The following is a 27,421-nucleotide window of genomic DNA, read 5'->3' on the forward strand; positions in this document are numbered from 1 at the left end:
TATCCATCTGCTGTCGCTAGCTCTTCTTACATGTCCATACCACTTTAGTCTTTTTTGTTTTATATATGTTAGTATGTCTGTTTCTATTGATGTTCTTTGCTTTATTTCGTCATTACTTCTCCTATCCATTCTTGTTACTCTGCAGCATCTTCGCAGGCATTCCATCTCTGTTGCTATTATCTTACTGCTGTTTTTCTTGTTTATGATCCAATTTTCGGCCCCATGTCATAATACTTCGCACTAATGTTTTATAAATCTGCGTTTTTGTCTTCATATTTAGGTGTCTATCCCACCATACTGAGTTAAGTTGTCGGATTGCTGTTCTTGTTTGTCCTAATCTTTGTGTAATTTCTTCCTCTGTTGTTGCCTTTTTCGTGATTATAAACCCCAGGTATTTGAATTTATTTATGGCAAGTTTTATACTTATTTAAAATTTGTAGCTTCTCATAACACAAATTATTATTTCGTAAAAGTAACTTTATATTTGTAACATTCATATACATACATATTTTACTAAAATAAATACGGCAACGCATAGATAAGAGGGTTAGGTTCGGCAACGGCAACACTGTGACGCGGTGCCTTGAGGAAATATATTACTAATGTCTAGAGCCTGACCCACTACTCTGAGCCGCGTAATGTAGGTTGCCTATTATGAATTTGGATCGGGGAAATTACTGACAGACTTACGCATGACGTCCGACATCGGATAATCATTTTTGACTAAAATAATTATTTTTCTTTCAAAACGAATTGTCATTACAACAAGCAATTTTAGTTCTATCATATAATGATTTAATGACTCCCTTTTAAACATTTATGTTGTGATTTGATTTATAGTTTAGATATATGTTCATATGTGTTGGTTTTTTTATACATGAGTCCCATATCCACTATTTTTCTTTGAGATTAAAACATCCAGAAAAGGCAACGATTAATTTTATTTCTTTTCCATTGTAAGTTTTATTGACTCCTCTTTTATATCTTTTATGTATATTAATCAGAAGTTTGTCCAACAGATCATCTACATATTTAAAACGTATTGTGGACTTTAAATTTTGATTAGGAATATTTGTTTTAAAATCTTCCATCAATATATTAGCTAATAATGGATTTAAAGCACAGCCTAAAAATTTTGTTTATAGAAATCATTGTTTAGATGAAAATAAGTGTTGTCAGTAGATAATGTCAATAGTTCCGTTATAGCTGACACATTTAATTTGGTTCTAGTTGTTAATCTATCATTTTGTAATTTGGTCCTAAAATGTTTAAAACTATTTATTTGTATAAAAACTTACTTAGAAAATATTACATATTATACAAATCAATGTACCAAATTATATTAACATTTAAAAAATATACTTAGATAATTTTAATGAAATTTGTGATTTGTGATCTAATCGTTGTTTTATTTAAGTTAAGCGTAGCCCCAGCTATACACATCCCTGTTTATAGTAATAACTTCAGTTTGTTTTTGAATAATACATCTACAAAAAAGGTGCTACATATGTATTTGGTTCATTCATGCCTTGTAATGTGATTTTTTTGGCTTGCTTAAAAACGTTTTAGAGACCTTTTCTTTGTAATATCAATAAATGAATAATTTCCCCGTTTCGAAATACATTATTCAGCACAGTTCTATAAAAATTATTTATTAAATGATGGTTAGTTCCTCGAAAAGCTCTGGCTTTTAATATTTTTTTGTTGCGCATATCAACATATATCTAAATTATAAATCAAATCCCAACATAAATGTTAAAAAGGGAGTCATTAAATCATTATATGATAGAACTAAAATTGCCTGTTCTAATGACAACCCGTTTTTAGAAGAGAAATAATTATTATAACATCTATTTTAGTAAAAAATGATCCGATGTCGGAAGTCATGCGTAAGTCTGTCAGTAATTTTCCCGATTCAAATTCATATTAGGCAACCCACATTACGCGGCTCAGAGTAGTGGGTCAGGGTCAGGCTCTAGACATTAGTAAATATATTTGGTTGGGTTAGGGTTAGAGTGCACTAAAATGCGAATTGTTTTATTTTCAACGCCAAAATTCAAGATAGTGCAATAGCATAGTATAAAAAAGAAACTGTGGTAATAGTATTTGGCCAAGAATCATTAAAATGGAAGAGAATGACATTGATGATATTTTTGATGAAGAAGTTGAAAAATCAAAGGAAATAAAAGTATTTCAGTCAATCAAACAAGAAACACCATTTTGTCCTGAAAATACTGAATTATTTACCAATCTTTCTCTCACTAATGAAAATATGTTACAAATAAAATCAGAAGACTTCTATGAAGAACTCAATGATAACTTTGAACTCAAGTTGGAAGAACTTGATTTGCTCAAAATTGAGGTTGAAGATACTAAGCAATTACATAGTAAAAATATAAAATTACCACAAAAGAAAAACTATATGTGTGTGATGTGTCAAAAAAGTAAGTACATACCTAGTATAAAAATTACATGTTTTTTTTTAAGTATAAAATATATATAATTTTAATAGATCAATAAATAAATACAAAACTTTTTAACTGACAATTTGATTATGTTTATCATACCAAATTTAGGTGTAAGTATGTAGTTTATATTGATAATAGATCCTACAGCCTCAATAACACATCTAAAGAATTACAGTTTTGCACCCTTAACAATCTACCAAAGAATATAGACGCTTCTATAATCGTCTATATTCTTTGAATCTACTATGTACAATCTTCTAATTGATTGCTAGTTTCAATTTAGACCAATCATGAAGAATAACACATTCCTGAATTTCAAGTTCCAAATTTCAAGATGTGATAACCTTTGATTTTGTGATTCTGCTAGTGACTTTCAAATAAACGTTTTTTTTATTTTCTTAGTAGGTATATTGGGAATAGAAATAAGCCAATAGTACCATTTTACTTGTAGTTAGCAATAGTTTAACATTTATATAATCAAGTATATCCAGTATATATATATCAAGTATATCCAGTTTTCATTTAGGTGTTGGCCGTCTTGTTTTGTTAATAATTCTTCTAATTCCAGATTAATCACTATGAATGTCTTCTAATTGTTTATTCAAAAAAGATACCTTATAGTGAAAATAAAACAAACCCACTCTTCTTTGAAATGTTTGCTTTACAATATATCATTTATTTGGTGTAGTTTTCTCAAAAGTATATAAATTGGTGCTTCTACAATTGTGGTCATGGTTGAACACTTAAATCCTATGCTCTAAACAGTACTAGTGGTGTCTTCATGTACATAAGTGGTGTGTTAATGTACCTAAGTGTAATGTACATTCATCACTACTGTCTTCAAGTACACTGTTAAATGACACTTTATTTTCACAGGAGTATAATTAGATATTTGTACCATTTTTAGTTACACTCTTTGTCAATCAAAACACAAATAATCTTCTATAGGCTAATTCACTGGCTGCAGCGCAAAGTGCTCCTATTGGCTTGGTGAGGTCTGTTCTAGTGACAAGACTACTTTAACCGTTTCTCAGGTCATCTGGCCAGTCTTTTTGAGTCTCCTATTGGCATTATGTATTAGAGGTTGAAGTAAGGGGTTGATGTGTGATTCCAGTCCTTCATGGTGCTTCATGCTATATTTGGTGATCACATCCTGTATGAACAGGATTCTTAGGTCTTTATGAAGCCTTAGGTTTGACACATACCAGGGTACATCAGTTATCATTCTCAGTATTTTCTATTGGCTTCTTTGAATCATAGTTGTATTTGACTTGCTCACACATTCCCAGAGTTGGATTTCATATGTTCAGATAGGTTTAATGATAGCTTTATAGACAAGGATTTTATTTTCTAGCGTCAGTTTCGATTTCCTACCAACTAGCCAGTTTAGATCTTTCATTCTTAGGTCAATTTGTTTCCACTTCTTAAGAATATGTTCTTTTCTATTGAGTTTTGAGTCAAGATGTATACCTAGGTATTTGGTGCTTGAGTATTGAGGAAGTTGGATATTGTTAAGTGAAACTAGGGGACACTGGTCTCTTCTCAAGGTAAAAGTCAGTTGGACTGATTTTGTTTCATTCAATTTAATTCCCCACTTATTTGACCATGTCTCGATTTCATTCAGTTGTACCTGTAGAATATTAGAAGCTATAGTCGGATTTTCATCTACTGCAAGAATGACATCATCTGCAAACATACCAGTGATGTTACATTATTGGAGGGTAGATCTTCTGTGTATAGCACATATAATATTGGTCCAAGAACACTGCGCTGTGGCACAGATTTTATAGGAAAATTTTTGGAATTACTTTCATTCACTCTTGCTCAGAATTCTCTTTCACTTAGATAGGATTTTAACAGTTTCAGGTGAGTGATGGGTGGGAGATATTTCTTAATTTTGAAAATCAGGCTTGTGTGCCAAACCTTGTCAAAGGCTTGATTAAAGTCTAGAAAGGCAGCTGTTCACTACTGTTTGCTTTCCATTGCAGAATTTATGGAGTGTACTCTGTGAACCTGCTTTATCATTGAGTGTTCTTTTCAAAAGCCAAATTGGTGGCTTTCCATCCATTCCTCCATATTGGAGTCTTTAATTTTTTGTAACAGTAACCTTTCAAGTATTTTGGATGCGATTGGTAGTAGACTTATTGATCTATATTTATGATGAAACCTCTTCTTCTTCTTCTTCTTTTGGCATCATAACCCTGGATGGGTCTTTGCCTGTCTGGCTATGTCCTTCCATTCAGATCTCTCTTGTGCCCTTCTTCTCCATTGTCTTATGTTCATTGTTTTCAGGTCGTCTTCCATGTCATCCAACCATCTCGTTCTGGGCCTTCCTTTTTTTCGCCTTCCTATGGGCTTCCATTGTAACATTTTCTTTGTTGTTTTTGCATCGTTTTGTCTCTGCACATGTCCCAGCCATGACAGTCTTTGACTTTTCACAAATCTTACAATGTCATAACCTTCATTTAACTCATTAACCTCGTCGTTTCTCCTGATTCTCCATGTGCCATCTTCCTCTTGTACCGGGCCATATACTTTCCTCAGTATTCTTCTCTCGAATGTCCTGAGTTGGGCTTCATCTTTTTTCGTCATTGCCCAAGTTTCACATCCATAGGTTACTACGGGTCTAATCAGTGTTCTGTAGATAGTCATTTTGGTTCTTTTGTCTAATAATTTCGATGTCATCAATCTTTTATTACCATAGTATGTACGATTCCCGCTGGAAATACGTGCATTAATTTCGCTACTTACGGAGTTCTTCTGATTGATTTCTGTGCCGAGATATGTAAAGGCATCCACTCGTTCGATAGTATAGTTGTCTATTGTGATATTATTTTCATTGTCAGTTATTCTTTTGACTGTCATATACTTCGTTTTTGCTACGTTTATTTTGAGACCTCTTTTTCTTGCTTCAGGATCAAAATTCCATTAGTCGTGGCTTATTCCTACTAATGATGGCTACATCGTCTGCATATGCAGTGATTTTTAAATATTTGGTGTTTATATGGCCGGTTATATTGGTTTTTCTGATAACTGTCTCAAAAACTAGGTTGAATAGCATGGTTGATAGGGCATCTCCCTGTCTTACTCCCATGTTGATGTTAAACAGGGGAGTCAGTTCTCCATCTACTCTGACTGCGGCTTTTGAACCCTGCAACGTCATTTTTATGAGGCTGATGTATTTCTTAGGTATACCTAGATTACAAAGGTCTTCCAGCATTCTGTCTCTTTTTACACTATCAAAAGCTTGTTTAAAGTCTATATACATATTATATAGGTCTATGTCGTATTCATAAGCTTTTTCTTGTAACGTTCTTGTTACAAGTATGTTATCTGTAGTGGCTCTATTTGGTCTGAATCCATTTTGATAATCACCAGTTATATTTTCGGAGTATTCTAATAATCTATTGTAGATTATACCAGAAAGAATTTTGTATATTACATTTAGCAATGTAATTGGCCTATAATTCTGGCATTCCCTCTTGATGAAACCTCATTTGGATTTTTTCCTGATTTTAGAATTAGTATTATTTCATCAGTTTTAAAGAGCTTTGGCCAGTAATTTGACTGTAGAATGGCATTGAAGATGAGAGTAGACAGTATGATTTCTTTATCTGGTAGTTCCTTTGTCATCTTGGGTGTTCTTTTGTCCAGCTCAGAAGATTTTCTAATGTTTAAATATTGAATTTCTTGTTTAACTTCGTTTTTGATTAGTGGTCTGATTACTGGTATATTCTCTGGAATGTTATTTATGTCTCTTTCAATTTTAATGTCTGGAGCTTCTTTGTTGGGAGTAAATACTTGAGCTAGGTGGTTGACAAATAACATTGGAGGTACAGGAGATTTTGATTTGTGTCCATATTGAGTTGTTGTGGTGGTTAAGATTTGTTATGTAGTTTGTGAATGACAGTTTTTGTGCCTCTTTAAGTTTGGATTTTAGTCGATTACTTAGCCTGTTTAATGTAGATTGTAGTTGGTAGCTTTTCTCTTTGAACTACCAACTTTTTTAGTTCAGCTGGGATGTATTGGGCTTTGCTACCTGTATTGTTGGCAGGTGTGGAATTTTGTACGGCCTCTATGAGAGTGTTGTTTAAGGCTGTTAGTGTTTCATCTATCTCCCTTGTTGTTTTGAGATATACAATATTTGAGACAAAAGAATTTCAAATAATTTTGAAATTCTTCACTAGGTATCAGCTATATAGGTATCAGCTGTGATATAAAACCTGTGCTATCAATAAATGTTCAATGGAATATAATGGCTTTTTGCATTATGTTACATATCTCTAATTCTCAAGTTAATCATAATAATTTACATTTTAATAAATGCTTTGTTATTTAAAACAAAAGTGTCTCTATTATTTCAAAAATGTCAATTAAATGAACATAAATGTATTGAATTGTTTGATTATGCTCATTAAAGATACCATACACAATTATGTAAATTTTAGGGTTTCCTTCTGCAAGTAGAAGAAATATTCATCAAAGTGTACATTTCGGTAAGTTATATTATAAACATCTAATTTTTAAAACTAATGATAGGCCAGTAAATGAATGTGAAATATGGCAATACCCTGTAATTTTCTGTGTCACCACCGAATTACATGAATATTTGGATTAAGGTTCTACTTACCCTCCACTTCACTTTTGGACTTGTATACTTACCGTTGGTTGCTTTTTATTTTCAGTGGTGATAACTACCCCTATTCGGAAAAATCATATAATTTATTTATTTATTTATTAACGAGATAACCACAATAACAGTAAAAATACAATAATACACAAATAATAAACTTAAGAAAGTAAAAAAAAATGTCTTAATTTACTCAAACTGGTGTTAAATAGGTATAGATCTCAGTTATTCAACAATCTCATATATCTGTGTAACATACTTTTATTACTATACATGATGTTCAATGAAGGGGGATATTAAAAGTAGTTACATGGTGCAATCCAAAATGTCCAATATGACTATTTATAATTTTAAAAATAAAAGCAGCACCTGAAATATCCCACCTAATACTAAATGGTGGTAATCCTAGTAGTTGCTCGATATTAGTATAATCATGATTAACAACAATATTAAGAGTTCTACATCCACAGTATCTCAAGAACATAAGTTGAACAGCCTCTAATATGTTAATATGACATTGAAAGTATTGTGACCAAACTACACAACAATATTCCAAGATGGATCTTACAAGTTGCAGTTGCAGACCAAGATGGTCTTACAAACTAATCTAGTTGCATTTATTGAAAGATACTTACAATTTCTTGTGACAAAACCAAGTATTTAATAGTTAAATATAAAATAATAAGTTAAAGCTACCAATCAGTTATATATAAAAAAGATTATTTCACAAAAAAATTTATCTTTTAACCCCCCAAAACCTGACCCCCTTAAAACTTATTCAAAAATATTTTTCTTTTTAATTTGGCGATAAAATGGATTAAGATACAATATACTTCAGGCATTTTTGTTTCAAATAAACCTAGGTGGTCGTAAATAGCTGTCTAAATAGTCATACGCTAGGCTTTCACAACACCATGTTTTGATTAAAAATTATGCAATAATAGAAACGAAACTAATGAACTTATGAACGTTTACAAAGAAAACTTAAAATTATAAACAAAATAAATTTATCTCAAGTGGTACAATTTAAAACAGTTAATGTGAAGTCCAACATTACATTTGATGCAAATAAAAGTTACGCATTTATGGCGTCTTGCACAACGTCTCTGTGTTTGATTTTTAATCGGCCAATGATCAAGTCTGTCATATCGAACTTCATCAAGGACATTTGAGGTTCTTTGAGGTGTAGGAGTACGAAGATTAGGTGTTGATAATATAGTGTTTACTATTTGTCGAATGAAATCTATTTAATTGATTTTTGGCTCGATATTTCTAAATAATATCCAGGAGTTCACTATCGATGCATTGAGGCAAAATCGGAATATTGGCCAATACCATTTTCGACTTCTAATGTTTATGCGATGACGACCACGCCACTGATCAAACAAATCCACCCCTCCCATGCCAGTATTGTATTCCTGAATCAAAGATGGCTGCTGAACAGCTACCCGTTGTTTATGAATATGACTGTAACGTTTACAAGTTGTTGTTTTGGTGATAAGATCATCGCTTTTATTGGTAGCCAACGTAACTTGGCTATTATCATGCCAACGGATCAAAGATATATTTTTTGACTCATCTCTAAGACCATAAGTAGATCCACGGGGCTCTTTTTTAAATCTTTTAACGGTGCATGTTCGACACATGCTCGATTAGAGCGAATTGTTCCAGTCACATTTATCCTTCCTTCAGGAACATATCCTAAAGCCATCCTTTTTGTAACAGAACTGCCTAAAGGCATATTAGTATCTCTTTGGCTTTTCCCCTTATATAGTTCAAACTTAACGCAGTATCCATTAGGAGTATTTAAACACCCTATCACGAGATATAACATTTGACACAGCCGGGTTGTAGGTGTCAGTCGATTTCTCCTAATACATTCTTCGATTTGGAAGTTTCACATATCCAGAAAGCAAAAAAATAGCCAAAAATTTATAGAACTCTCCAGGAGCAATTGTAAAAGATTCATTTCCATTTTTTTACTTCGCATATTTTTGGGACTCTTCGCAAATTTGTTGAACAAATTCCAATGACCAGAAAAGCTTAAAAAAATCAATTGTGCGACCTCCTGACTCGATCATATCATTTATGATTTGAGGTCGATTTTAAATTTGATTTTTTGTTTTTAAATTAGAATCCTGTGGCAACTCTTCTACAAAATGCAAGGGTTTCCACGAACGTCTTGTTTTTTCGACTTTCAATTTTTTAGGCTTAGGTATGTTCTTTGCCGATCCTGTTCTCATTTTTGAAGTAGAGGGTTCCAAATGCAATTCCATCTTTTCACGGTCGTGTGTAATTATTTCCACCTGAGAGCACTCTGCTAGTAGAAAAGGGCCCAATAAATTCACGCTATTAGTATTCACCAAATTTTCTTCCTCTGGAACTTCATTGATATCCGTGTCTCCGTCGTTTTCAGGGGGAAACAATGTAATGTCTATTAATTGTGCACCGGCAAGTTCATCGTCACTATCGGACTCTTCCAGACACGCTATTAGCTCTTCGGTAGTGAGTGGTCTCCTAAAATAAAACAAATATAAAATTACAATGCCTAACTAAACTAATGGTCATAAAATCCTAACGTATGAATTTTCATACGCTTAATTTTTGAATACCCTCGGTAACACAAAGTGATTCTGTATACCACTAAATATAAACAGTAGTGTAATATAACCTCTAAATGAAAAAATAAACAAAGAATCTGACTAAAAACATAACAACTTATCAATATTTTTGTATAAAGACTTACCTCCTCTCCCACTTTTGACGGAATTTAGTTGTCACGTCATTTTGATTTGATTTAAAAGCCATATTTTTAACTAAATACACCAAATAACCGGTAAAATATAAACACCACACGTTGTTTAATTGATATTTGACACAATAAACAAAAACCAGCGCCGTCTTTTCGCTGCAAGGTTAAACAAAAATGGTATTTTTTGCGTATGAATATTTAGACGGTAGGTTTTGAGGGGTTAAGGAAGCAGAATTGCTAGAAGAAAATAGCAGTTATTTTAAAGTAACTTCTAATAACAGATTTATTGTATTGAACAACTAAGAAAATTTTCCACAAATGATGATGAAAAGGTGATGGAAATAACTCCTTTCAATAGGGAGTTTAACATATTACAGTGGAATGCAAAATGTATAATAAAAAATAAACTAAATCTTTTAACTCATATAAACCAATAAAAATGCCTTGATTTAATTGCACTAAATGAAACTTAGTTATCACCCAACCAAAGTTTCAGATTAAATAACTGTAATTTCGTAAATAATAATAGACTAGATCGATATGGTGGGGTAGGAATACTTATTAAAGATCACTTTTGTTATTCTGATTTACAAAAAACTTTATTAAAACAATAGAAATTTGTGCAGTACTTATAGAAGACCTTAAAATATAAATCATATATGTATATATATATATATATATATATATATATATATATATATATATATATATATATATATATATTGCTATGATTGTTTATTTTGACTTTAATCTTAGTTTATTGAGCCAATAAAAAAATATAACTTATTTGTTATCAAAAGTAAAATAAACTCCTTATATTACCTGTTATCGATGGATTCAAAGATTTTCTAGTTGTCTTTTATCGGGATAGAGAAAAAAAGGATAAGAATAAAAAAAAATATTATATTACAAAAATTTACGTTTCTTTATTTTATATGAAAGAATAAAACAATTATCAAATTCTGTCGTTATCTTATCAATCAGCATACAAGAAAATAACTCAAATTTTTATAATAATAAGATTTGAAATCTACATACATTTATATTACGTGAAAACCAATTTTACTTAAATTTTTCGTTACTTAAAAAAAGAAACAACAAAACTTTAAACTTTTGATTAGCCTACCAAAACCTTAGTTCTTAAATTTGAATGCTAATGACCATGATGTCAAATCGACCCTTCACAGATATAAAATTCAATTGTACAAACACTTACAGCTTATTTTCTTGTTGAGTTGTATGTTGGAACATACCCAGAAAAGTCCAGTCTCCTCAACGATGTGATCTCTCCTCTTTGGCACCCCGGCTCCTTCCTAATGTTTCTGCAAACCTCCTGCAGACTACACAAAGACACCTGATTCACTTCTCCAAACTCAGCTACTTATTTATGACACAAGGACCTCCTTTTGTCAACTTGATGCCGTAAGAAAATTTTCACATATACTTTACAAGATGCCCACGGTAGATACAAGGACCTCTTTTAATCTACTTTTTATCTCCTTCTGCAGAACTATTCACTTCTTTTCGTTACGCCGGTATCCAAACTCACGAACCACACTCTATCTTGAGACAAACGACTGTTTCTGTCAATGACCAAATTATAACTAACTTCTCCGGTCTCATAATCGGCTCACAAAATTCCCATTTAAAAACGACCGTCCAATCAAAAGCTCAAATTGTGTTTACCATGATTTTGGAAAAGCCTAATTTCGGTTTCAGAGAAAAACTAAATAGCTTACTTTAAAATTGGTTTTGTCAATACACAATTTATACATATTTCAAAAGATTAGAATATGGTCATTTAATACTCGACTATACAGATAATGAAAAGATTAACTTACAGGTAAAATGTCTTCTAATTCTAAACAAAGGTTTTTTGATAATTTTGTTTGAAACGGAAAAAGGTCGTTTGCCAAACAAATTTGTATTCTTATCTACACTAAATCTTATCTTAAATTACTATAAACAATTTATTTATATTGATATCTTGAAATTTTATTTCGATGGATTTTTTTATTTATTTTTCTTTGGTTGGGAAAGAAGAAACATAACAAATCCCCGCCTTTGCATATGATAAAAATTACTGAATTATTTAGGGATTTTTCTCTATGCAAAAACAATAAAGAATAGTCTTTCAACATTTTATTAATTTCTTCTTTCACCTGTTGTCGATATTTATATGGGATCGGGTACGTCTTCGATTGAAAGTTTCCCAAGTTTTTAACCTCAAAAGAATGTTCGTACTTTTTTGCCACTCTGTTTTCCTCATTTATTAAAATTTCGTGTTCTTTTAACATCAGACGCACCTCATTTTCTTTTTCTTCTCCACATATCAATTTTCTTTCTTTTTCCTCAGATTCTTGACACATTTATCGCCCATTTTTCCTCCTCTTTTTCATTAATCTCTTCCTTAAATACCACTGTTTCAATCATATCCTTTCCATTTTCCTTTGTTGACACTATTTCTTCTTCTTCTTCGGGGCTCATCCCTTCTTTTGAGGAATCTCCGGTGTTGACTTCCTTTATCCTTTTCTTAAGTTTTCTTCCTTTTCTTCTTTGTCCTTGCTTCGTTGCTAAATTCATTTCCACTGTTTGTTCTTTTTCCGAATTATCAATTTTCTTTTTCCCATGTTCATTTTCCTGTTCTCCTTCTTTTTCTTCTGTTAGTTTCATCGTATTATTTTTGAAATCTATGACTACATGTTTTTCTGCCAGTTCATCCACTCCTACAATCATGTCATGCGACATGTTTGGCATTATTACACATTGTAGTGCATACATTTTCTCATCCAATCGTACCCTCACTCGTATTCCTTCATTTATCGTTGCCAATGTCCGTTTATTTGCACCCACCAAATTTACCCTTGGTATTTTGTAGATTAAATTTGTCAAACTCACTTCTTCTATTAATTTTCTGTTTACCAATGTTATTTCTGAACCGCTGTCTATCAAAATTTTGATTGGTCTATTTTTGATAAAACCATCTACAAATTTTAAATTAACTCCTCTTCTTTCCTCATTATTTCCTGCTAATTTAATAAATTCCTTCGGGTGACAAAAAATTACTGCCTGGTTTTTTGGTTTTAGTGGGTGCTTTCGTGAAAAAACCGACTGTTGTTCTTCCGTATTTCTTCTTTCATCGCTGTGTCTTTCATTCTCATTTTCCTCTATTTGTGTATGATTTACCTCTCTTTTGTTTTCTTTTGGTCTGTCATATCCGTTCTGGTTTCCACGATATTCTTGTTCATTTCGTCTATTGTAATTTCTGTTTTCGGGATATGCGCGTGTGTTATTTCTGTTGTGGTTTTCTCGATATCTGTCCTCATTCCATAGCCGATTTCTGAAATCATCATTTCCTCTTCTGTTTTCCCTATTTTCGTTTTCCCTCCTGTGAATAAATTCTGGTCTAGTGTAATCCCTCCTAAAATTTTGTCCACTCTCTCTGTATTCCTGAGTTTCTCGGTGTCTGTAATTTTCTTGTGACCTTCTTGCTCTTTTTTCCTGTATCCGTGATGCCCTTATTTGTAGGAATTGGCATAAACTATCGATGTCTTTGTAGTTTTGTAGATTGATTTGATCTTCAATTGTGTCATCAAAGTGTCTTGCAATCAACTCTACTAATTGCTCGGATGAATAATTGTATTGAAGATGTTTTGCGTTATTGTACATTTGCAATGCGTATGTTTTTTCTGATATACCCATCCTCTCATGGTATTTCCCATTTTGCAATTCCTTGTTTATCTGTAATTGCACTGTCTTTCCCCAGAAAAAATTCAGAAATTTATTTTCAAATTCTTGCCAATTTTCAAATTCCTCCACTTTGCTGTCGAACCATAGACACGCCTTATCTTTGAGATGATTTCTGATCATTTCCTTAGCTGTCTCAAAGTTTCCCATGTATTGTATCTTCTTCTTTAGATTATTCATGAACGGTACGGGGTGCAGTTTTCTTACATCCCCGCCAAACTGTAATTTCGCTTCGCTTGTTCCATGGATGATAACTTCTTTTCTCTCTACTCCTCTTAGTTCAATTTCTGCCATTTGTTTTTCATTTTGCTTGTATCTCCTTTCTACTTCTTTCCTGTCTTCTTGTAGCGCCATTTCAAATTTTTCTTCTAACTGTTCTAATTCCTTTTTCTGACAATTTCGTATCTCCTTCATTGTGTTTTGGATATCTTTAATCTCTGTCTCTTGTTTTGCATTCTTTAGGGTTATTTCTTCTATCTGTTGTATCAGTTCTTTCTTTATCCCCTCAACACATCCTTTAATTTCCTGTTCATAGTTTTCCAGACGCTGCTCTATATTTCTGTTATTTCTATCCATTTTTTGTTTTGTTTCATCCATTATGTGTTTTGTTTCCAGTTGATTTCTATCAATTTTCTTTGATGTTTCAATTTGGTTTTTCTCTATTGTTTGTGTCTGTATTTGCATCATTGCTAATAATTTTTCCAGCATCCCTGTTTCTTTTCTTTCCTTCATTATTGTAGCATTTCCTTCATTATCCGATCCTTCATCAATAATTGTTTCCTCTTCTATCTTATCCTCTTTCCTTTCTTGCGTTTTGCTTTGACTCCTTGTGGTCAACATGTTCGTTAGAATATTTATCCCCGCCAAATATGAAGCTTTGAAATTTGTGCAATAATATCCCCGCCAAATATGAAATTCGAGTAATGTTGCAAAGACGAAAACTTTTCCTCTTATCCCAAATGCAATAAATTCAAATAAATGCAATAAAATTTTAAAACTTTTGTCAGTTGTAAAAATCAATCAAATATCATAAATTATATCATGTAAAAATTTGTACCTAGAGAAATTTGAAATGTAATGTCATAAAAGCAAGTATTATAAACTTTAACCATCGGCAAATAAATTTTCAATCAATCTGCTTTCTCTATCCGTTTAAATTTTAAATAGAAATACTTTCTACGCCCCACGTTGGGCGCCATTTGCTATGATTGTTTATTTTGACTTTAATCTTAGTTTATTGAGCCAATAAAAAAATATAACTTATTTGTTATCAAAAGTAAAATAAACTCCTTATATTACCTGTTATCGATGGATTCAAAGATTTTCTAGTTGTCTTTTATCGGGATAGAGAAAAAAAGGATAAGAATAAAAAAAAATATTATATTACAAAAATTTACGTTTCTTTATTTTATATGAAAGAATAAAACAATTATCAAATTCTGTTGTTATCTTATCAATCAGCATACAAGAAAATAACTCAAATTTTTATAATAATAAGATTTGAAATCTACATACATTTATATTACGTGAAAACCAATTTTACTTAAATTTTTCGTTACTTAAAAAAAGAAACAATAAAACTTTAAACTTTTGATTAGCCTACCAAAACCTTAGTTCTTAAATTTGAATGCTAATGACCATGATGTCAAATCGACCCTTCACAGATATAAAATTCAATTGTACAAACACTTACAGCTTATTTTCTTGTTGAGTTGTATGTTGGAACATACCCAGAAAAGTCCAGTCTCCTCAACGATGTGATCTCTCCTCTTTGGCACCCCGGCTCCTTCCTAACGTCTCTGCAAACCTCCCGCAGACTACACAAAGACACCTGATTCACTTCTCCAAACTCAGCTACTTATTTATGTCACAAGGACCTTCTTTTGTCAACTTGATGCCGTAAGAATATTTTCACATATACTTTACAAGATGCCCACGGTAGATACAAGGACCTCTTTTAATCTACTTTTTATCTCCTTCTGCAGAACTATGCACTTCTTTTCGTTACGCCGGTATCCAAACTCACGAACCACACTCTATCTTGAGACAAACGACTGTTTCTGTCAATGACCAAATTATAACTAACTTCTCCGGTCTCATGATCGGCTCACAAAATTCCCATTATAAAACGACCGTCCAATCAAAAGCTCAAATTGTGTTTACCATGATTTTGGAAAAGCCTAATTTCGGTTTCAGAGAAAAACTAAATAGCTTACTTTAAAATTGGTTTTGTCAATACACAATTTATACATATTTCAAAAGATTAGAATATGGTCATTTAATACTCGACTATACAAACAATGAAAAGATTAACTTACAGGTAAAATGTCTTCTAATTCTAAACAAAGGTTTTTTGATAATTTTGTTTGAAACGGAAAAAGGTCGTTTGCCAAACAAATTTGTATTCTTATCTACACTAAATCTTATCTTAAATTACTATATACAATTTATTTATATTGATATCTTGAAATTTTATTTCGATGGATTTTTTTATTTATTTTTCTTTGGTTGGGAAAGAAGAAACATAACAATATATATTGAATATTTATTGAATACTTTTAATATTAATAATAATGTTAATAGCCAACAGCCATTACAATACAATAATAAATACAAAACAAGTGAACTCTACTGACTGATAATGTGACTTGTCATTGAGATAATAGTTTGTACAAGTGGGTTTCCCGGTATACGGAATAGGAAAAACTGTGAGGTGGGTTTTTCTGAATAAGAACATCAAGGAATGGCAAAGACGCTTCAGACTCAACTTCCATCGTGAATTGAATGCTGGGATGTATTCTTTCAAGTGGGAGAGAAACAGATCTAATGTGATCTATATATATACAGTATACTCCCTCTATAACGAACACGGTTATTACGAGTTTTCGCTTATAACGAGGTACATTAGATGTAACGTGAAATTTCTATTGAACTATAACCCTCTATAGCGAGGTGAATTTGCTTATAACGAGAGAGAAAATAAGATTGAAAAACGTGTTTTTTTACGTTTTAGCCCAACCGTAGCTATAAATAAATACCCTTTTTAAGTGCCGTCCGCAATAAACTTATTTTTATTTAATCATAAACTTACAATTTATTATTCTTAGTCGGAAATATACAATTTATGATTCCCAAGTGTCATTGTAGGGGGTTGACCATTCACACCTAATAATATAGATCCTAATAGACAAGATGTGGAAAGTGTTTTAAAGGTTGTCAGAAACTTTATCCAAAGAAACGCAAATGAAGAAGCATAAAACTGTTTCACATCTTTAGAAAATATGATAGATAGAATACTGGACAATTTAAAGCAGTTAAAAATGACAGACTTCTTCCAATTGCAGACGCAGTAGTTTATGTTATTCTTGAAAATACGTTTTATACAGATTTACAGAATACAGATTTTTTGTTTTAACGTATATCATTGACAATAAAAGTAAACAACTCTTTTTTGTTTTAATGTATTTCATTGACAATAAAAGTAAACAACTTTTTTTCAAAAACGCTATTCAAACAATATTTATTAGCATCTTATATTGCTCCGAATGGCTTCACTATAGAAAGTTAATGTTTTAGAAAACTACATATATTCATATATATGCACAGTATTATTGTTGTTGGATATAACGAGATCCGCTTATAACGAGGTAATTAGTCTGCCATTTCAGTTCTCGTTATAGAGGGAGTCAACTGTATATATATATATATATATATATATATATATATATATATATATATATATATATATATATATATATATATATAATTAAATTACCAAGCAACTAAAAATGATTGGACCAACATATTTACACAAATACAAGGAGACAGTATAATTTTTAGGGACTTTAACACTCATGACACCATTTGGGGCTTGGTGCGCGTTAATATTCAAGGTAATAATTTAGCAGATGTTCTAGAAAATCTCAATTTTCTTATTTTAAATGATGCTATACCTAATAAAATGACGAGAGCAAATGAAAATCCTGAAATCCTTCTCAAACGTGATCGGTTATATAGAATGGAATTCTTTAGATGATACACTAGGCCCAGACCAATTTACCATAAGTATAATATTAACAAAGAGATATAATAACAGTAGGTACAATACAACCAAGTAGAAAATGGGTTGAAATATTTTAAAAAAATAGCATCAAAAATGAAAGTTGCACTTCCACTGAAGACATCTTTGAAACGCCAGCCTCTAATATTAATATAGCAGCTAATAAGGCAATGAAATGTCGCACAGCCGACAGTAAGAAAACCATAAGACCAGTGTGGTGGGATAGAGCTTGCGAAGAGAAAGTGAGAGATATAAAAGCTGCTTTAAAGAATTAAAATATAGTATCAAATTTTCAAAATTATATAGATCTACGCAGAGTACAACCAAAGTTTAAACTACTGTTTAAACAAAAATAAAAAAAATGGTGGGTAGAATTTATTAATCTACTACTAAACTAAATAAAAATCATAGACTCATATCAAAAATTTCGAATTTTATTAAAAAATATTAAATAAGAATAGTAGTTACAGCAAAAATATTCACTAACACAAGAAATTATTAGATACAAGTGCACCGAATAAAGTACCAAATATATTAAAAACAATTGATCATAATATGCATGTAATAGATTGTAGTGAGCTTCAAGCTCCCTTTGACAGTGAAGATTTGGAGGTTGCAATAGAAACAACGAAGAATACTACTCCTCGCTATGATTTTATTACTCCTCGCTAACTAAGGAGCAATTACTAAGTTTTCAATAGGTGGTGGGTCGCAAAAACCACCAATAAATACAAAAATTGAACAAAAAATGGTTTTTAGAATCAAATTGTATTTTACTTATTACGCAGTATGGATTTCACAGAAGTTAGTTACAGATATACAAATTGCGCTGTCTAAAAATGAGTACCTAGTTTGTGTCTGGATATAAAATGAGCTTATGATATAGTAGATCTTAACATAATAAAATGTGTCACTTTGTCTCAATAATAAAATCTGTAATAGTATATTAAATCTATATTATAATAGAACAGTATGGTTAAAAGATCATAGAAAAATTCTACATGGACGAAGAGTTGTAAATCAAGGTCTTTCACAGGGTTAAGTACTAAGTCCAATATTATTTAACTTTAGATGCCTTCTGTATATACTCCACCCAAAAAACGTACGACGGCTGTCTACGACCATTGAGGCATATAGTTGAAATTATTATACAATGTACAAAAGACAATAATATGACAATGTCCACGGAAAAATCCAATATTATATTTTCACCAGGCATAGGTTGTGCGCACTGGGGATCATAGCCTCGAGTGGGCATACTATACCACTGGTGAATCAGTATAAGTACCTAGAGATTATATTAGATAATAAACTTCTGTGGGCTAAACATATTCAACTCATCAAAGATAAGTGCAGCAAGCAATACGAATTTAAAAATATTAGATCGTGTACAATACAGATGCTTAAGAGTATGTTTAAGTACAATGATATCAATTCCAATAAACGTTATGCTAGCAGAGTGTAATGAAATCCCATTAGAATTACGAAGAAAACTATTATTACAAAAATATAAAGATAAGAAACACTGAGTCAGACCTTTAACAAATCTGGCGTTATTAAATCTTGAAAACTTACTAATAAATATTGGAAAATAAAAAATTCACTCCCACTTACAGATGCATTTATTGAAACCAGGAATTATGCAGAATTACAGAAAAATAAATTACTACCAATTTATAAATTTCGGTACAAAAATTTAATAAAAAACCCATGAAAGTAGGGGTTAAATAGCGGAGGAGCAGCGAAGCACGAGCACGCCACCTGTCAATCACCTGTTCCCGCACCTGTTTGCGTACCTGTTCGCGCACCGGAGCACAACGGTTTGGCGCACCTGTTCCCGGTAGCTGTGTTTCCCCATGTTTCGCGCAGCTGTTGGCAACCTGATCTGTTAGCCGTTTGTGCACAACTGTTCCTCATCATACCCCCCAATTGTATGAAGGATATAAATACATATTTTTAGTTGGTTTTGTCAGTTCATTTTTTAGCTATCATCATGTCACTAGCTAAGAAAAATATTAAAATCATTAGCAACAATAAGTTAAGTCCAAACGATAGTTTGAATTCGAGTTCTAATTCGCTAGTATTTTTCGACGATCTAAGTAAAGTAAAACCGATCGGTTACAAAAGATCTGCAAAGAAATTAGTGCCAGTTGTCAAAAAAAGAGCTGGAAAGTGATGACGAAATCGAGCGGGAAATGTATAAACTTGATGATAGTGCTAAAGAAGTACAGACAAATCTTTTTGGAAGTAACGAAGAAGAAGACAAATCATCGCAGACAAATCTGTATGGGGAAATAGACGAATCATCGCAAGAAGGTGGAAGCCACGAAGACCTAATCAGTGATGCAGATATGAATAGTGCCATGGATGAAATAACTAGCTACGAATCAAAAAACGAAACCTATGAAAAAAAACTAAAACCTATTATAAAAAAGCTGGTGAAAGTGAATAGTGAGATATTGTCTCTATTGAGAAAATCCAGTTAAAAATCAAATTAGAAAATAAGCAAAATAAGCTGAGTTTGTGTGTTAAACGAGAAACACAAGCGAAAATCGAGTTAGAAGAGATATGTTCTAAACGACGTAAGATTCAAACATGGTTAGAAATTTTAAATTTTAAAATTGATAGTTTGATCAAAGTGTATTGTTTATAATTTTAAAATGTAATGATTTTCTTTGCTAGTGACATGATGTCAACTAGCTTATTTATTATACGAAATAAATATAACAAACAGTTTTTTCAGTGTATATTTTTATTTTACCTCAAAACAACATATGCAGATGCAACGCAAGTAATAAATATTGGTCAATTATCATCTGCAGAAATTGCAGGTTTAATGAATTGCAGAAAAGCTTAATTGAAAGTAGTTTCATTACATACAATGTATTTTCATCTGCCGAACTTAATAAATGACCTTATTTTGCATTTTCACTTTTAATAATGTAGCGAGATTAAATAAAACGAGCGGTTCGAATTTATATACATATACAGTAGACTCCCTCTATAACGAGAACTGAAATGGCAGACTAATTACCTCGTTATAAGCGTATCTCGTTATATCCAACAACAATAATACTGTGCATACATATGAATATGTAGTTTTCTAAAACATTAACTTTATATAGTGAAGCTATTCGGAGCAATATAAGATGCTAATAAATATTGTTTGAATGGCGTTTTTAAAACAAAGTTGTTTACTTTTATTGTCAATGAAATGCATTAAAACAAAAAAGAGTTGTTTACTTTTACTGTCAATGATATACGTTAAAACAAAAAATCTGTATTCTGTAAATATGTATAAAGCGTATAGGTATTTTGTCATTTTTGACTACTTTAAATTGTCCAGTATTCTATCTATCATATTTTCTAAAGATGTGAAACAGTTTTATGCTTCTTCATTTGCGTTTTGTCATTGGATAAAGTTTCTGACAACCTTTAAAACACTTTTCACATCTTGTCTATTAGGACCCATATTATTAGATGTGAATGGTAAACCCAATACAATGACACTTGTGAATCATAAATTTTACATTTCCGACTAAGAATCATAAATTGTAAGAAGTTTATTGCGGGCGACCCGCAGTTAAAAAGTGTATTTATTTATAGCTACAGCCGGGCCAAAACGTAAAAAACACGTTTTTCAATCTTTTTTTCGCTCGTTATAAGCAAATTTACCTCGCTATAGAGGGTTACATTTCAATAGAAATTTCACGGGACATCTAATGTTCGTTATAAGCGAAACCTCGTAATAACCGTGTGCGTTATAGAGGGAGTATACTGTATTTATTTATAGTTTACAGTTCGGTAGTATCTTAACAACTAAACTTAACTCCTAGAAGGTAGGCTTATATATAAAAGTCACTATGTCGAACATTCTGGAGTAGCCCACCTCTAATTCATCTCATCGATTGTCGGGTCGAATTTTCTAGCGGTCGACAGTTCCCGTCGCATCTAGGACAGATCATTCTCGTCCCGGCCTGCAACCGTTATATGGGCTACGTAGAATGCATGTTCGTAACAATAATATAATGCGCTTGCATGTTTTTAAAGACCAGTTTAAATCAATAAATAAACAAAAGTCACATAAGGCGTTGTTATCATGAATATACTTTCTAACTTTATTGAATTTTTGGGGATTTTGTGGTGGAAGAATATAGTATAAATATCAGCATTCCTTATATTCAGATATTATACACTTTTTTTCAGATTAAACAATATGTCCCAAATCGGTCGCAAAAATATTAAAATGTGCAATGATGAATCCAATTCAAGTTCCATAGTTTTTGATGGTGACCCATCAACTGTCAAGCCCATTCTAGGGTCTGACTGGTTTAAGTAATGTTTCTGAGCAAGAAAATCAGATAAGTGATGTGGTGGTTGAGCGGATTAGTGTTCTCGACGATCTGGATAGTATTGAGGAATAGGGATGCGAAAAACCTACCGGTTTTAACCGAAAACCGGTTTTTTTACTTCACAATAACCGGTTTTATCGGTTGTTTTCTTGTCCCGGTTATAACCGGTTTTTTATTTTTAAAGTAAAAACCGGTTATTAGGTTTTTACGGTGATTAGGATTAGGTTAGGTATTATTTTGAAGAAGTATCGCAAACTAAAGTGCATTGTAAATGTAACTTTGTAACCTATTGGATTAAAAGAACCGAAAACCGGTTTTTTTGGCCGGTTATAACCGCTAGGTTAAACCGTAAGCAAAAAAACCGGTGTTTAATCAAAAACCGCCATTCCTATTGAGGAAGAAGACAATCTTATGGATCACAGTGCTACAAAAATGGATAAAATCGATTGTGTAGGTGACGACTGCAATGAGTGCAGTGAGCCAGAACAGAGTGAGGGACAAAATATGAATGAATTTGAAAAGGATGAGAATGAAGCAACTAGTGATTCTTTTACTGAAAATAAATACAATTTAATAATGGAACCATTACTTAAAAAAGTTATAGAAATAAATGAAAAGGAAACAATAGCAAAACACAAGAAAAAAAATTTTGGAATTAAAGGTAAAAAAAAAATAATTTGAAATTAATAGCAATAAATAAAAAATTGAATAAAATACAGTTAGAAAACGAAAAATTAAAACAAAATTTAAATAAAGTCAAAAATCATATAAAATCTTTAAAAAGATTAACCAAGTTAGTGCACAATTATCGATTAGAATAAAATTGGTTAATCTTTTTAAAGATGGTGCTATTAATTTAGAATTAATTTTTTTTGCGTTTAGTTCCTTTTTATTTACTTTTATAAACTATACCTATATAAACTATATACACTTTGTACCACTTATATTGGTTCCCAGATAAAAAGTTCAATAACATTTGGATTTCAACTTTGGGAAGAACTTTTAAACAAAAATTCTACTTAAAGTTGAACTCTTTTCTTTTTAAAGAAAAAATATTCCGGACCTCAATCTTTGGGCAAACTAATGCCCAAGTGAAATATGAAAATATTTCGGAAAGTGAAATAGAAGACCATTGGCATATGGTGTAGGCCCAGAAATATCTTTGAACATGTTTTGATGTGCTCTTCTACCAGCAGATGCATTATACAATGCTTCGATCTTTCAAAGTGTACCATTAGGAGCTATAATTTCTGAGCCAACAGGAATTTGAGAAAGAACATCACAATTACATCCTGCTCTGTGGTCGTATTTTCGAATTCATTCGAGCATATTTCGCATACGAAATTAGAAGAAATTCGCTCGAAATCCAATTTTGTGTATTTTCGAACACTGCTTGTACGAATTTTTTCGTATACGGCGACTCGAATGGGTCTGAACCATTCGAATATCGATGCTCGTATACGATTAAAGTAATTGTTATTTCAGTTGTCATTGGGCCCGTGAAAGTCAGATAAGATTTCTGCTGATCGTTTTTAATCGTTGTTGTATACAATATTTTTACATTGAACTTTGTTTTCAATAGCTGGTTTAAATAATTTTTCAAAGAAAGAGATATAGTTAATGCCCTTGTAGAGGCGGAAATATTAGCGGAACAGAGAGGTAGAGTTTATCATCCCTTTCTTAACCTTCTAGAAAACTATTCTAATGTACAATTTCAAAAATTGTACAGATTAACAAATCCCTCACAATGAAGTTGATAGGATTAAATGGCTCTTTTTTTGTTCGGCCGACACTGAACTACCATATTTCATGCCCTTTTTTTACTCCTTTGAGCTAATTTACAAGAAACGAATTGTTTTAGATGACAAAACCGTAAAATATGTTAAGTAAAACGGCCAATTATTCTTCTTTTTTTTTATTTGAGTTTTACTTGTTCGAATGTGCAGTGTTGCCGGTGCAAATTCTTCTCGTATACGTATAACATTTCGAAGGACGTTCAAAAATACACATTCAGATTCGTACACGAAATTTTTCAGTCGAGTTTACCCGTATACGAAAAAAATCGATTGAATTCGAAAATACGACCCCTGACCGGTGGTTGACTACTGCCACGTCTACTCCGACGTCTGCTTCGTCGACCACGTCGCCTACTTTCTGCGGATAGGCTGTCGTTATTCACTGAAAAAAAAAAATACATTCTACATCAGAACAACAAAATACATAAAAGTACGAAATAGTATCATCATCTTATCACATAAGAACATATAACATACCTTCAACAACGTTACTCTCAGACTGAGGCACTATCGGTTCCGTGTCGTCATAGGACGTAGAATCAACTTGGCTGGTTTTTGCCACTCTTTATCAGATAAAGAGTATAATACTTCGCCTTCTAAAATCTCATTCATTGCATCAACAAGTTTTTGATGAGTCAAACGCCGATTATTCATGGTCACGACACTTTATATGTAGTCAATAAAAGTAAAAAAAGACGTACTACCACTTCACTAGTTCAAATTCGACTGAACGGAACGACGCGAGATTCATTGTAGCGTTGGTTTTGTGTGTGTGTGTTTATCTTCTGTGCTGGGTGTGTCTGATGTCCTGCTTTAGGCTTGTGCCTCTTCAGGACGTGTTTTCTTTTTTGGTGGGTGTGGCACTGGGATTTTGAAGTGTCCACTGGTGTTGCTGTGTTGTTGGTGGTTGTGCTGCTTTGCTAGTCCTGGACAATCGGGGGCGAAAGGGTTAGAAGTGAACGGTTCCTTTCAGAATATTTTTTGGTCTAAAACAGAATTAGTAAATATATGAAATTTATATGTTTATTAATTTAAAAAATCAATTTAATTTTTGAGTGAATATCGCGGCGCGTGAGGGCAGCTGTGGACTGGTAACCTCGCAAACGACGGGGTATCGTGCAATGGGATCGGAAAACCACAGAAAACCGATCCCCCCCCCCCGTCGGTGTCAGTTCGAAATGAACTTTCGGTATTATAATATACGGCGGTAATAGAGTGGAGTTGCCTCCTGTATGTCAATGTATTCGTCAGGGAGCTCGTTGCTGGCGAGTTCCAGCAGAATAGTGGGTAGGAATGGGAGTTTGGGTTTAGGTCGTCTTCGGAATACATTGCCGAGGGACGAGCAGGTAGTTTTAAGAATGCTTTGGGCTCTGAGGTTTTGGCCCCGGATGGTGCGAATTGTATAACTCCTGCTCAGAGAGGAAAGCCTCTCATTGATGGGCTGGATGTTCGACAGGCGATGAATGAGTGCAGAGGGATAGTCGCGTCGTTTTCTGTTGAGTTTGCGTAAGATTCTCCTTTCCAGTGAGATTAGTCTATTGTTGAGGTGCTTTGGCATCACAGCACAGATGCAAGATCTGTACTCGATGACCGGTCTGATGAATGTTTTGTAAGTATGGATAAGTGTGCGTGGTTGAGTGCGGCCGAATCTGCCAGTAAGAGCGTTGAGAAGTCCGAGTCGGCTCCTAACCTTACTACAGGTTTTTTCAGTGTCGTCCCTCCAGCTAAGTGTTTGAGTAAACACCACGCCGAGGTAATCGACCTGGTTTCGGAGACGGAGTCGTTCTCCCCATAGACTCAAATTGTGCCTTTCGGTTATGATTGGTGTAATGTATTGGCTGCGATATGGGTGTCTGAAAAGGATCATCTGTGTTTTGTTTGGGTTAGGTGTCACTCTCCATCTCTGGCACCATTGTTCAACAAGGAGCAGATGATCTCGAGCGAACCTAAGTACGGAGTCGACGTGTGGTGTGGTAGTAAGAAGTGCCGTATCGTCTGCGTATAATAAAGTAGTTGTATGTGTATATCTGGGATTGGGAAAGTCGCTGTTGTATATTGTATAGAGTATTGGTGCCAACACGGAACCCTGAGGGACTCCCGCTGTGGGAGTGAAGGATGTAGAGTATCGATCACGCTCCTTGACTGTAATCTGCCGTTGAGAGACGTAGGAGTGGATGAGTCTGATGAATGGAGTAGGTAGCCCGATGCTCACAAGTTTCTTGACCAGTCCCACATGCCAGACTTGGTCGAAGGCTTTTTGAACATCGAGGAAGATGCCTAGTGACAAATTGCCGTCGTTCAGACTTTGTGTGAGGTGTGTGACGATTTCAGTCAATGCCGTTTTGGTAGAGTACCCTTCTCTAAAGCCGAATTGGTAAGGTGGGATGATGTTGTGTTCTGTGGCGAAGTCTACGAGTCTTTCTTTGAGGATCCTCTCGAAGACTTTCGCCAACGAGTTCAGGAGAGATATCGGCCTGTAAGAGTGTGGGTTGGTACGCGGCTTGCCCTTTTTCAAGAGCATAATTGTATGTGCTACTTTCCAAGGTTTTGGGAAGTAGCAGAGTTTAAGAGTGGCATTGACTATGTTCGTCAAGTATAGAGTGACGCTCAGCGGGAGGTGACGCACACAGTTCCTGGCAATCTTGTCAGGCCCCGGTGCGTTTGATTTGCCGATTTGGCAGAATTGTATGAATGTTTGGTGATCCACAGGCGCCATGATTGGATGTTCATGGGGTGCCTGAGGGTCGAAAGGGGTTCTGAGCAGTCGTGTTATGTCTCTCACTGCGCGATCACAGAAGGCATGATCGAATCTCGGATCGTCTGGAGATACTAAGGTGTTCTGAAGGTGGGTTTTGAAAGCTTCTGCTTTCTGTTCGTTTGAATTAATAATTTGATTGTTCACCACAAGGTGAGAAGGATTATTGGTTTTTTGTTTGGTTAGGCATTTGAATTTTTGCCAGAATTTGCCGCTGTCGCGGTAATCAAGACTGGAGGTCGCTGCAGCCCATTGTCTGGACTGCAGATTGTTGACCTGCAGTTTGATCGCCGCAGACAGACGGTTATATTCTGTTTTGACGAGGGGATTGCGTGTGCGTTGGAATTGACGGAGGAGCCGTCTTTTTTGTTTGATTTTATCGATGATGAACTGAGGTAGAGGTGGTTTGTTAGGGTTGATTACCCTATTAGGGACCGACAAATCAATTGCTTGATTTATCAGGTTAGTAATTACCGTGATACCTCGGTCGATATCATCAGGGTACATAAAAAGATTGCCTAACTCTGGAGTGTTATTTGACAAGTATGTTTGGAAGAGTTCCCAGTTGGCGCGTTTGTAGTCTCTTATTACTTTAGGAGGGTTAGGAGGTGGAGGATTTAGTATCTGTTCCTTAACCAGCAGAGGAAGGTGATCCGACGTTATAGAATCGCTCAGGAAGCATTCGTCAGCCAGTCGATCAATTAGGTCGTACGTGCATACGATATGATCGATGACTGACAGGCCCTGCGCACCCACAAACGTCGGCTCACGGTTACGAATGCGGTGTAGGGGGAGGTTAAGGAGCAAATCCGAGAGAACATTGCCTGCACGGTTCACCGCCGTGTCGCCATATCTGGTGTG

At 33.5% G+C, this 27,421-nt stretch overlaps 1 protein-coding gene across 2 annotated transcripts in view; it reads left to right on the forward strand.

The window, feature by feature from the left end:
• Positions 1 to 1,962: 1,962 nt before the first annotated feature.
• LOC140431718 (uncharacterized) overlaps positions 1,963 to 27,421 on the forward strand; it is a 35,834-nt gene continuing 10,375 nt past the window's right edge. The window contains exons 1-3 of one of the 2 annotated variants that reach the window (XM_072519607.1): positions 1,963 to 2,444; positions 6,917 to 6,964; positions 21,864 to 22,630. In XM_072519607.1, coding sequence (XP_072375708.1) covers positions 2,126 to 2,444; positions 6,917 to 6,964; positions 21,864 to 21,868 — 372 coding nt within the window. In that variant the 5' untranslated portion in view covers positions 1,963 to 2,125 and the 3' untranslated portion in view covers positions 21,869 to 22,630. Of the gene's footprint in view, positions 2,445 to 6,916; positions 6,965 to 21,863; positions 22,631 to 27,421 lie in introns of those variants that run through there. The other variant, XM_072519604.1, reaches the window with a different exon arrangement.

The sequence above is a fragment of the Diabrotica undecimpunctata genome, chromosome 1, assembly GCF_040954645.1.
Source record: "Diabrotica undecimpunctata isolate CICGRU chromosome 1, icDiaUnde3, whole genome shotgun sequence".
NCBI classification, from domain to species: Eukaryota; Metazoa; Arthropoda; class Insecta; order Coleoptera; family Chrysomelidae; genus Diabrotica; species Diabrotica undecimpunctata.